We start from the raw sequence: 13,186 nt of genomic DNA, 5'->3' as shown, positions 1-13,186 counted from the left end.
TTGCAAAATTAGATTTAAAATGCAAACAAACCTATGCCAAAAATAAACAAAAGCTGAGAAACAGCATTTTAACTGTGTAGTGATTAGTTCTATTTTAGTTTATCAAATTCAGAGCTAGTCTTTTACTATCCTAACACAATAAGATTTTTTGTAAAGCATTTTTATTAAATGCATTGGGATTTCACTGAGAGAAGCCAGTGTATAGGTAGAAATCTTACTACTTTAAAGACAATACAGAGACAATATTTAGTAAGGTAAAATTTGGAAGATTTGGAAGAGAAATTAGGCTTCTATTTCTTATGTTTGTTTATTAAAAATTAATGTAGTCACACTTGGTTGAATTTAAAATTCTGTTTTGCTCCCCACTTAGGAGAACTATGAACGAATGAAAGCACTGGTAACTGAACTACAAGAACAAGCAGAAAAAATCAGGTTAGGTGAGTATGATAGATTTTAGAATAAAAACCTGGCACTTGGCCTTGCTGAACCTCAAAGAGTTGGCCTTGGCCCATTGATCCAGCCTGTCCAGATCCCTGCGCAGAGCCTTCCTGCTCTCCAGCAGAGCAACACTCGCACACAGCTTGATGTTGTCTGGGAGCTTACTGAGTGTTCATTCAATGCTCTGTCCAGATTGTTATTAAACTTACTAAACAGCACCGGCCCCAGAACCAACCCCTGGGGAGCCCCACTTGTGACCACCCATGAGCTGGATGTAACTCCAGCCACCTCCACTCTCTGGGCCCAGCTGTCCAGATAGGTCTTTGTAATAAATGCTTCATTTGTTAGCTATTATTCAGTGTGTAGGGCTTTTCTGATCTCATGTCCCACATATTACACTACTGAGTAATCCCCAGCTGTGCAACAGGAAGTGGTCTCTGTCCCTTTATAGCTGGTGTTTTTCTGACAGGAAGCACAAGAAGTAGGTGAGATACCTTTAATCTTCCATGACTGATCATAGCACATCAGCAGTTACAGTGGTGTAGGCATTCTTATGAAGGAGAAATTAAGAGGTTTCAAATTAAATGCCTCCAAGTTTGTTTCATTGTTCAGGACACTGTTTCTCAGAATGGAGGTCAGTGCAGGGTAGAGTGTTTTGATGTCGGAAGAGGAATGTTCAATAGATTGGCTACAGGGCCTGGGAAGCAAGCATTTGTGATGCACAGAGATGACAAAAGTCTCTGGATGGAAATTGTTTTTGTAGCATCACACACTATAAATGAAAGACTTCAGAGGTCTGAGATAATGCAGTTATGATGTGAGATTTTGAGAACATGGATGAGAGTATCTCTCTGGATGGATATGAGAGGTTGTTTCTTAAGAAACTTGTACAGAAAGAATTTACAAGGTTTGGGCTTAGGCTGGATATATAGACGTAATGAACTGGCTGAACTGAAAATAAATTGTGGGCTTTCTGGCATGCCTAACAGGTAGGAAATTATGTGTGTAGTGATCAAGGAAGGAGGTAGGAGAAAGGACTTCAAAGGTAGGCGTAGAAGCTCTGTTTCAGTGATGCCTAGCTGACAGAGAAATCCTGGAGTCTCAGGAGAAATGTCAGCAAAACAGCACCTTCTTTATTTTGGACAGGGAGACAATTTTAGAGTGATGAGGTGGATCAGTGATTTGTCTACACAGCGAGACAATGTTTATATAAGCTGGTGTTATAAAGAGGCTGAGGTGTGTCAACAAATCTTGAAGTATTGAATGACACAAAGCTCTAGAGAGCAAAAGATATGATTTAGGATGACCTCCAGTGAAGGGTTGAAATGAAACAAATATAAACTTGATATTAAATGCTGTATGTCTGAATTCTGCCTACAGTTTTGGCATGGTCTAAGGAAATTAATCCAGATGGTGCTGGGTCATTCAAGATTGCATTCAGCATAGCTATTTTGAATTGAGTTCTAGGGATTAGTATTTTCTGTAGTTCTACTGCTGTGCTTTCTATGTATCAGTGTTTTCTGCGCTTGTGTTTATTGCCAAGCGGTGGGGGAAAGTTTCAGACAACAATGTTTATTAAAATCTTTACCTCAAGACTAACTGTAAAAAATGAGGAGGGAAATAAAATAGGTTCTAAAAAACAAGCCTTTTTATCAGTACCTTAAATCTGAGGTGGAAACTATTATTTATTAAATTTATTATTAAGGTTCATACTTCAAAAACTGGGAACTGGTCAGCGTTCCCATTCAAAGTTTTAATATAACTGATGATTTATCTTATCCGCATCCATAGAAAGTGTGACAATTTACTGTTGTATCACAGGGGGCGGAGAAAAAGCTCGTAAGCTTCATACATCAAGAGGAAAGCTGTTACCCAGAGAGAGAATTGACAAGCTTATTGATCCTGGGTAGGTACTTCCTTTGTTTTTAAACATTTCAGGTTGTCTTTTTCACGTAAATACTGCAACACGCTTCTTTTCTCTTTAGCTTCCATAAACACTGGCAAATAACATGATTGAAATTTTACATAAGTATTCTTTTAAATACTGATCTCTTTTTTACGGAAAAAAAATTCAAAAAGTTAATTGTTTAAATGAGTTTCAGTGGCAGATCAAACTATTAATTTTTTACAGTTTCATTTCATTTGTCATTATTCAGATCTCCATTTTTGGAGTTCTCCCAGTTTGCTGGTTACCAGTTGTATGGTAATGAAGAGGTACCTGCAGGAGGCATTATCACCGGCATTGGACGAGTATCTGGGTGAGAGATTACAGTCATCTACATTACTTATGATATGAAAAGGAAGAAGGTATCATTTTATTCAGTTTCCAGTATTGGGTGGTTAGTGTTTTTAGTGTTTTATTTCTGACACTCAAAAAATCAATGGAGTTAGTATCTCACTTTGGTCATAGCTAAAAGGAAGTGAAGTTTTTGGTTTTGTTTTTTGTTTGTTGGGGTTTTTTTAAGTGTGTCCCATTTACTAAACAAAACACACATGGAGTTTCAGGTGTCCAATGAAGGAAAGAGATTAGTGCATCTGGAAAGCAATTTTAAAAAATAGGGTGGTATTTTAGCCTAAAAATTAGTTTTGAAGAAGAGCTCTCTTCGAGCATCAGGGCTTCGAGAGTCCTTGTCATGTTGCAGTTCTTAACTGACATACATACTTGCACATTAGAAATACTTTTCTCTCTCATAAAGCTTTTTTATTTTTAGGACAGAATGCTTGATTGTTGCTAATGATGCAACTGTCAAAGGTGGTACCTATTATCCCATCACTGTTAAGAAACATTTACGTGCTCAAGAAATTGCAATGCAAAATCATCTCCCTTGCCTTTATTTGGGTAAGTCCCATTGCAGAAATTGCCAAGGTCCTGTGTTACAGGCAGCTGATGTGTCTACAGATCTGACTAACTGGGAAAGTATTTAAAGTACATCTATTCAAATGTATTTTCATCAATAATGTATTATCTTTGCAGGGAGGTGGCACAACTTAACTGGATGGTATGTCCAGGTTCTCAGCACTATCTGCTGCTCTGCTGTAGGGCTGGGTTTGTAAAATACAGATGCAGCTGTTATACTGTATCTCTTCTTTCTGTCATGGATAAACAATATTTTCTGTAGACTTATCCAGTCAATTCAAATTACAGTTTAAAAAAAAATAGTCTATTCTAGTGGAGGATGTATCTGTATGAGAAACCATAACAAGGAAATAAAAATAGTAAGAGTGACAAAATTGTCAAAAATAATTAGCATCAGTAGATTTTTAGGATTTGGCTTGAATTTTTTTGGAAGCAGAATTGTATTTGTATTTCGTTTTACATTTTGAATTCAGTCTATTAGATCAGTATTTAGCCAAACCTTCATGTAAATTTTACTTACGTGTGGTTTTATTATAAAAGATGAATAACACAATGGCACATACCTGTAAATAGATTACTGGTAGTGTTTTCTTAGCTGGGCTTTATACAAATACAAGAGGTTTTTTGCCAATGTCTTCCATCCAGCCTGAATTTCTAGTCCAATGACTTTTGAACATATTAACCAGTTTCAGTCAGCTTTGACAGAGAGTTGCAAGAAACCGTATATTCCTGTGGATGTTGTGTATGTCAGCATCAGAGGAGAAACCATTTTAAAAATTAGGGCAGGATATTCCTTGTCTGTACGGCTTTAAGTTTAGCAACTTAAATAGCAGCTGTTCGCCAGTCTGGATGCTTGTACTAGTTCAATAGTCAATATAAATACAGGTTCTGGCCAGCACAGGTGTTTGAAGTTTCTTGCCCTGCTGATAAGTCAAATGTGAATAAGACCAATAGAAGGCTTAGGAGAAGTGTGAACTTGAAACTGTTGGTGAGGTGGATACAGGGACAACGTGGGTATAGATTTTGTGGATTGCGGTAGAAAGAGTCCTGGAGGGAAGGAGAGGGCTAAATTTTATCTTAGTTGTTAAAAAACCAGAAGAAGCTTAGCTTTGCTGTTTGCAAAACAGCTGTTACAATTTTTTTTGCCTGAATTATCAACAAGTTCTGTCTGTTCAGAGAAGTCTTTTTCAGTGAGTACAGGTGAGCAACTGTGGGTAATTCTACTGTTTTAAGATCTTACTGAATGAGGAACTGTGGGACACAGCTATGCCTTTGGAAGAAAAGTTTAGGGGTTTTATTCCATCTTTGAGACGTATAGTCCTTGAATGTACAATGTCATTCATACTTGGTGAGTTGCTTTACCCTTGCACTTCCTGTACCTGGACTTGTCCCAGTTGATTTGAGCTGTTCAATAAGAGGAAACGCTTTGTAGTTAGTCAGCACTGTGCTGACTATGTAATTTTCATGTTGTTTAATCTGCCTTTTCCACCAGTGGTAACAACTGTCTAGGTGCTAATTCTCATGTGGACACCTGGTGCCATTTGTCACTGAGTCAGTCACTGGTGTGGACATTTTGTTCTGGCTGCAGTCATGTAAGATGAAAATGTGCATACAGACTGCTGGTTCTAGGTAAAAATTAATTTCTAGGAGCCAGAGTTCTCAGAGATGCTTTACCTCCCTGTGCATTTCCTCATAGTCTTCCCTCCTTCTTTGGATACTTCTCATGACAGGTTTTATTTTTATTAATTGGAAGCAAAGAGGTAGCTTCTGTTGGCAGCCTGTAAGCAGGAGGGCGTATCCTGAGGCAAGGGCACATAATAAATGAATCCTTGTGAGGATAGTTCAGTGATTTTGTTGTGAAGTGTAATCAAGCTATGAAAATACACAGGCAGCACCTTTTGAACTCTGTGGTGATTAGCTCTGCCTTTTTCTGGAGTTTGTGACAGAATTGCAATAGAATAGTTGAGTTAAAATTGTACATTAAAAGTATTCTCAGTTTAAATATTTTGCAGCAAGATGAGTTTAAAAGTTTGTTTAGGAAGGTATAGTTGCATCTTTAAGCAAGTCTGAGTTTATTTTCCATAAAAATCATTTGGATGGATGTTATTTTGGAGAGGGGTGTTTACTGTTTTGCTTCTTTATTTTTCTAGAAGGAATGTCTTATTATACCTACATTCGTGAAAATAGATACAGTACTAGTGATAGTAATTGATGTGTATTTTAGGTAACGTGCAAATACTTTACCAAGTATGTAACATTGTTCAAAACACATTAATATAATTTGATTCATTCTAGTTGATTCAGGAGGAGCAAATTTACCTCGGCAAGCAGAAGTATTTCCAGATCGAGATCATTTTGGCCGTATTTTCTATAATCAAGCAGTCATGTCCTCACAAGGAATTCCACAGGTAATTTGCTTTTATCTAAGAATTAAATGTACTAAATAGTTTTTATGCTTGCTGCCATTACCTCTTTTCAAAGCTTGTGCCCATGTTTTGCTTCTGACGGCATTGTGTTGTCCTAACCTGACGGCCCAGTCTGGGGCTTGGAAGCACTGTAAACACAGTAACTGTCCACAAGAATTCATTATAGTTTTGAAGAAACTGTCGACTTTCTTAGTCTTAGTGTTAATGATTTGACCTACCTGGTCCTGTCTGGGAGTAGGAGAGAAATGGACTAGGGAACATGGTATGTAGGGCTATTTGAGAAAGCACTAGAAAATCTCTTGGAACAGTTCTGCAAAGGTGAGGACCCCTTTGAGGATGGCTAGTAAATGAGACATATTTTCCACTAACAGGAGTATGTGTATATTTATATATCTATTTTATATCCTGATGTGCATTATGCTGAAACAGCCCTAATAATAAGGTTATTTTCTAATGCGTTAATGATGCATAGAATTACTGTTAGTCATAGTTCCTGAATTTAGAAGTGGCTCTGTGTCATGGTTCACTCAGTAATACATAGGGATCGATCTGTTTTTTGGTGCAGGTGGTGTGCTAGGGAAGCAAAACCATGTTATGCTGTATCTATTATTCATGAAGAATGTAAAATATTTGAGGATTGTTGATGGGTAGCTATGGCTGCATTGACCATGAAGGGTAGGATGTATGGTCCCAGTAGAGTTGAGACAGGTAACAAAAAAAAGGCTTGAAGGGAATTGTTAGCAGGGGCCTGTGGGAAGCTGCCAGGAAGGGTGGAAAAATCCATGATCTTTGAAGATAACTTCCTGCAACACTACCAAAGAGCAAATAACTGGGTAATTCCTACAGAGTTGCTGTCTGCTCAGTCACCTACCACCTCTTTGTATGATTTTATAGGCCTCTCTTATACCCACCTGCTTTATACTCCCTTTTGCAGACCAAAAAATTCAAGCTAAGTTGTTCTTCCTGCAGTGTTCCACACCTTTGGTGGACCTAGTTCATCTTCTTTTCCTGATCTTACTGTACCTTTTTTAACGTGTAGGAGACAACAGTCCTTAAAACAACTCAAAAAACCACAAATTGTGTGGAAGTCTTAGAACTACTAGTTCTGAGCACCAGTTCTAAGAATGAATCTTTTTTTCCCTTTGATCCCATGGGAGAGCAGACAGCTTCCTCATTTAGCACTGAGGCAAAGCAAAATTCATTTGATCCTGCAGAACTCATTCTGTTTACCAGGGGAAAGTACATACAACCTTCCAACAAAACAATAAATTAACAGAAGATATAAAGATGTTTGAAACCCGCATTCTTTATCAGCATCTGCAAGTAATCAGAGCAGAAAGAAATTATGGTCATAAATCCAGGTTATTTTTTAGGCCTGTGATATATACAGTCCTGACAGATTAACCTACAGCTAATTACAATAAGAGCTAAGGAATGCAGCACATTAAAAAATTATTCAATCTCTGTTTTCTGTACAACGTGAACACCAAAATCTATTTTGAGTGAGAAACAGGTCATGCATACTGTGGAACTTGTGATGACAATATTTATTTTCAAGGAAAAGAAGTTCTCTACCACACTTTGAAACCCTGAAAAAGCTGGTCATTATTCTGGTGAGGGACTGGGATACAGTTTAATTTGTGAGTACCTGCCATGTGCCATGAAGTTCTCCCAAGTTATAAGTCATAGCAGTTACTTCACCCCACATTGTCTGAGGCTGGGCTGTCACACAACCAAAGCCCATGGCAGTGCTATGACACAAATCCCACCATAATACCACTTATCCAGTGTTCTTTTTCAGAAGGAATAGAACCCTTCAGAGACCATCTTCACTGGATTCTCCTGCCCTGGGGCTCAGGGGGACATGATTCCAACCACTCACAGAAGAGACTCCAATGGGGCCTTCACAGGGCTGTTTTCCTGGGGGAAGGAGGTAGTAGAAGCCAATACTTGGAGGGCAAAGCATATGCACCAGTCAAGGATAGATTGACAGTATTCAGTCTGACTTCTTACATGACAGATACTGGCTTTGCAGGATTTTTGAGGAAACTGCTTGTGTTACCTTGATACCCTTTTGGCACATTCTGGAAGCAAGTCAGAGTTCAAATTTTCAACTACCTTTTACTCTTCCAAAGAATCCTTAGATCCATTGCCTCTATAAATATCCAAGGCTGAAGATTGCAACACACTAAATCTCTTTAGGAAGTATGACATAGTTTACCTTCTGCAGTTCTTTCCAGCAGTAGAAGTGGACCAGTTGTAGTGATTAGGTATATCTCCAGAGAAAAACAGAGTTTAGTTAGAACAAAAATACGTAGGAGAAAAAGACAATTTGTAAGCTGGTCATCATATAAGACTTCCTGATAGATCTAGATTGGTACTAGTGTTTTTGTGGAACAGCAAGTGTCAAAGGAGTGATGTTTTGCTGAATTATCTTTTTTGGAGAAACTTCGGAAAACCTTATTTTTGCTAAAGACTTCAGTCATAATCTGCTATGGGAGTAATGATTTTTAGATGTTATGTCAAAGATAGATATGTATACCCAAATTGCAAGGCTGAAATTACTGATGTTGGGCGGGACCTTTCTAGAAAAGCTTGACCCTACAGTCATGCTCTTGTTTCCAGTATGTCTTGAAAAGTATTTTACATACTTGTAAAGTTGCATTAAAAAGTTGAATTTGTTTTTCTTTCAATTATCATATGGTGTTGTATTAGGAGTAATTGTATTCATATGCAATAAAAACTAAATATAAGAAAGATTAGTCTTTTAATAAAACACGTTTCTGTTTGTTATGACACTGATGACTTGAATTTTCCAAGTATGACACTGATGAATGTTTATCTCTCTTTAAGTATTTATGGAAGACTGGGAAAAATGTTTTGCTGAAGCACTTCCTTTGTTTAAAGGATGTAATAAGAATGCATTTTGTTTGGGAGATGTATCTATGCTTTGTTTTATTTTAAAGATGCACCGCTTGCATTTGTAAATATATTCTTGGTCCTTTAATAGATTGTGCTAGCTAGAACCGTCTTCCCTGTCTGAGAACACGTTTCTTTAGAAAATGGGTTTAGGAAATTATGCTCTCTCTGATCTCCACTCTAGTCAGTTCTTCTGAGGTGGGAGTCTGGATATTGTTAGTTTGCTACCTGATGTTCTATGCTGTGGCCTGCTTGAAGGTCTGTTCATCAGTTCATTAGTTCTTCTCAATTTGGCCCTTAAAGTGCTTGGTTTTTTCCCCCGTTTTTATTTTTTGTTGCTGATAATGCTTTTAATTTCCCCCTCCACTTTTACCTGTGACTAATTTATTATTCACCCACTACAGTTTAAATTACGTTGTTGTCTGTATGGGTGTGAATCAGAAAGCTGTGATTAGCTCCTCATTAGCTGCTTCCTGAGCTCTCTCACACTCGTATGCTGCATGGATACAATGGGGGATGGATCAGTTGGTATGAAACAGTGTATTGGTATGTAAACAGTGAAAAGTGTTGACTTTTATTGAACACATCAAGAATTTTTTTCTAGCTATTTAGAAAATTAAGTCTGGAGGTAGGACATTATTTGGGAATTTGACAAGTAGGTTTTATTTTTTCCAGGAGATACATATTCCAGTTTTTATGCTAAAAGTGCAGGCACATTTTTTTCAGTGTGAGCATGGTGAAATTAAGAATAGTAAAAAATGCACAAATTCTGGAGGGAAAAATGAAATAAACTTACTTGCACCAAGTTTATCCCGTTTATAGAGACTTATGTTATTCTTAAATTTGCCAGGAGTTATTTATTAAGTGTACAAGAGAAATACTGCAGATTCATCGTGTGACTCTGAATATGGTTTAAGATCCTGAAAACTGCTGAAAAGGCTGTTCGATATGATGGTAGCAGATTGACATGGTTCATGTAGTCCTGCTTTAGATATGCATAATGTGATTTGGAAGTTTTTTTTTCCTTTGTGCTGTTCTCTCCTTCTAAATTATCATGTAACAGAGAACACAAATTAATATCACCTTAGAAATACTTTAACATAAAATAACCTTGTTTTCTGGGGGTATTTTAGGGGTTATATGTGTCTATATGTGCAGTTGTGACAGAAAGTGTTTACCTTTTTCATATGAGTATTTTTTTCTCCTCTACAAGTGTCTTGAAAGGATCTTTGAATATGCTTCTGTGAAGAATGAGTTGAGAAACTTAACTTCCACAATTGTCTGCAGTTACTGTATTCATTTTATTGGGGGTCAAGTCAGTTTTGTAAAAGTATCACCAATATATTACTGGTAGAAAATGTTCACTGGGTAGGTGTTCATCTCTAAATTAGGCAAAAGGATGAAGCAGGGATTATTCATGTTGAAGCCCATAATGAGGTGCTCAACACATCTCAAAAGGGCAAAATTAATTAGTTGATCCATTGAAGACCTGAAGTAGCATTCTAGGAGATGGGAGAAATTTCCTTCAGAGGATGTTAATACTAATGCAGTCATACCAATAAGCAGTAACTATAGCCCTGACTTAATTTTTAAGAGAAACCTCTAGGTTTTAACCTTTACTGTTCATCAGCAAAACCAAATTCAATGGTGGAATGTGTGCCTCTTCAAACATATTACCTATGTAGCTCATGGTACTTCATATATGAATTTTCCAGTAGGGTTGTCTGAAGATCATAGTTCGAAAGACTATTGAAAATGGAAGATTCCTTACATTTTAAAGAAATGCTAAAACCTAATAAGTTTGCTCTGATAGACAAAAATAATCTCGCAGTGCTATCCAGTGACCTGCATTAAAATATATAATATCTCGTGCCTTTGCTATTTTAAGGGTTGGACAGTTCATTAACTTACGCCTTTTGTTTTCCTGATAGATAGCAGTAGTCATGGGATCCTGTACAGCAGGAGGAGCATACGTACCTGCAATGGCTGATGAAAGTATTATTGTTGGCAAACAGGGAACAATATTCCTGGGAGGGCCACCACTGGTAAGGATACGGAAGTTTCTAGTGACATAGCCCCTCTCCTCCCCCTTCCCTCAAATCATGCTGTGATAATTTTACACCTTAAACAATTGAGATGTTTCTTGGTGAGATATTTCTAGATACTCTATAGATTAGTTTGTATTTTTAAGTATATCTGAATGTTTCTATCTTAAATCAAATCTCTTCTGTTCAGTAGAGGTATATATATATATAATTCAGACTGTCTCAAGGTGTTTTTCTAGTACTGCTTTTAGATTGCTGTGCACATTTTAAATGATAAAATTTTTTTCTATATTCAATTATGTACTCTTTAGGTTTGACACAAAATTTGGAAAAAATCACAACCATGTGCATTGTACACATCTCCCTCCTCACCCTCTCCCCTCTCCTTCCCTCTCCTTCTTAGTAAGGAAATTGTTTCTAAGGAAACTGACCTGAAGAATTCAGGTGAATTAAACCTTGCTTTATTGTGGAACTCATAGTGGCATTTGTGACTGTGAAGTACTGCAGTATAAGATAGCTTTAAGTTTACAGTAGGTTGGCAGAAAAGGAATGCTTACATGTGGTTTATTATTTTGGAAATAACTGTATGTTCTAGTGTAGGCTCAGTTCTGTACCAATACAAATAATGATACAGTAATATCAGTCTTTTGCTGACAAAGATTATTCTACTTAACGCAAGCTTTATGAGAAAAAAATAATTTTTAGTAATAAATGCTAGTGCTAGAACTAACAGAGCATCATTCATCACAAGTATTCAAATCTTGATGAAGCCATGGCTGGATAAACTTGCTTATTTGAAATAGTCAAATATTTGTCAAATTTTTTGTACAGACTGGTCTGAGGCAGCACAATGGCTCTCTTTTGGTTACAGTCTTTTGGGAACTTTCAGGTGTGCTTCCTGTGACAAATCCAAATGTAAATCAAATGTCTCTCAAGAGTCTTTCCATCTTGAGCATGCCAAAATGGAGAAATTGCTTTGTAACAGCACTGTTAATGCAGATACTGCTCCATTGATTGCTCTAGTAAAAACGAAGGCAAAGTCTCTTGGAAGTCACTTCCTTCAACACTTAAAATACTGGGAAAATGTAGCATGTCCCATTAAACTATGGGAGAACAGCCGCTGACAGATCTATTTGTTGACTAGTTCCTAAGGCATGATTGTGTTACTCTCATTAAAAGTATGAAGGACTCATCCTTTAATGTGGTTTAGTGTTTACTTGTATAGCTTTCCTCTCATTTCCACAGCATATTTTTGTATTGCATTCTTTTCCTTTAGAATGAATTTTTCCCCATTGCATCATCTTGTTGAAAAAAGTAGATTTGGCATTATACCTCTCGGAAAGTTCACTGTAAAGATGGCTTTAAAATTCTTGTGCAGTTAAAAAAAAATAAAAAGAAAAAAGGAAGAAGAAAAGGTCTTGCATTTGTACATCTTGGATAAATTTAGAATTTAACTGGCAAATGGAAAGCAGGGGCATGGGATACACACCTGAGAGAATAAAGATACTTTGTTGTCTACCTTAAAAAAAAAAAGCATTTAGTTTGAAATAATTTAATATTTTGTTGGAAGATTTCCAAGTTTGTAAGAAGAACAAAGTAATCAGGAAAAGCAGATGAAGTAATGAATAACAACTATGAAATGTAATGGTAATTTATTTACAGCTCATTAGGATTTTGTTGTTAGAATTTTGTTGACAGTAATTGTTTCTACTGTCCTACCTAGGTTTCTGTTCCTTTTTATCTTGTATTAGTCTTTTTCCACTTGTTTATAGGTAAATATTGACAAATCCTGCTCAAAAAGTAATTCTCTATACATTTATCACTGTAATTTAGATATTTGGAGTTGTTTGTTGAAAAATGGCATAAACATGAATGAAGATACTATTTGAGAATAATATTAGTTGAGTGAGCAACATGTGACTTGTACATCTTTCTTTTGAGATAAGAAAACTAGTGTGATGAAAGACACAAACTTTATACATCAGAGTGTTGGTATTTTTGTTGCCATAACTAAGAATAACTGCCCTGTTTGGCAGGAACACTTGAGCTGTCCAAGTAAAAACTTTTTCAAAGGTTTTCAAGTAAGACATCTAATACTTAGTGTGACCCAGAAAGCTGGCTTGGAAGATATAAAAAAGAGAGCTAGATGATTGTTTTCTGGGAATGGGAATCATTTAACATCACAAAGAAATTTAGATCATACATGTGTGCCACTGAGATGTAGCACATGAGACTTTTGCCAGGATAGACTTCTGGAAAAGGGTGACCCGAGACAGGCCTCAAGGGGAGGACTTGACTAGGCAAGTCAGTGACTGCAAGGGTGTTGTGAAGTTAGGAAGTTTTAAAATCTTTCCCCGTTTTCAGAGGAAGATTTCACAGCTGTCCTCCAATTTAATTTGTTTCTTAGCAACCTGCAGATGTAATGATCCTTATCTTTGTGCGTATAGATCAAACTTTATTATCTCCACCTGTCAGCCTTTCTGTTCTGTACAGCTTTTCAT

The 13,186-nt window shown here is 36.8% G+C and overlaps 1 protein-coding gene across 1 annotated transcript in view; it reads left to right on the top strand.

Annotated features, from left to right (window-relative positions):
* The window catches only part of MCCC2 (methylcrotonyl-CoA carboxylase subunit 2), a 35,537-nt gene that overhangs the window by 3,099 nt on the left and 19,252 nt on the right, over positions 1 to 13,186 (top strand). Inside the window, exons 2-7 of the mRNA XM_058826880.1 lie at positions 371 to 437; positions 2,260 to 2,344; positions 2,595 to 2,696; positions 3,150 to 3,277; positions 5,591 to 5,703; positions 10,572 to 10,685. Coding sequence (XP_058682863.1) covers positions 371 to 437; positions 2,260 to 2,344; positions 2,595 to 2,696; positions 3,150 to 3,277; positions 5,591 to 5,703; positions 10,572 to 10,685 — 609 coding nt within the window. The remainder of the gene's footprint in view (positions 1 to 370; positions 438 to 2,259; positions 2,345 to 2,594; positions 2,697 to 3,149; positions 3,278 to 5,590; positions 5,704 to 10,571; positions 10,686 to 13,186) is intronic.

This window comes from Poecile atricapillus, chromosome Z (genome assembly GCF_030490865.1).
Source record: "Poecile atricapillus isolate bPoeAtr1 chromosome Z, bPoeAtr1.hap1, whole genome shotgun sequence".
In the NCBI taxonomy this organism is placed as follows: Eukaryota; Metazoa; Chordata; class Aves; order Passeriformes; family Paridae; genus Poecile; species Poecile atricapillus.
Note: the sequence above shows the minus strand (reverse complement) of the source record. Positions and strands in the feature narration are given on the sequence as shown.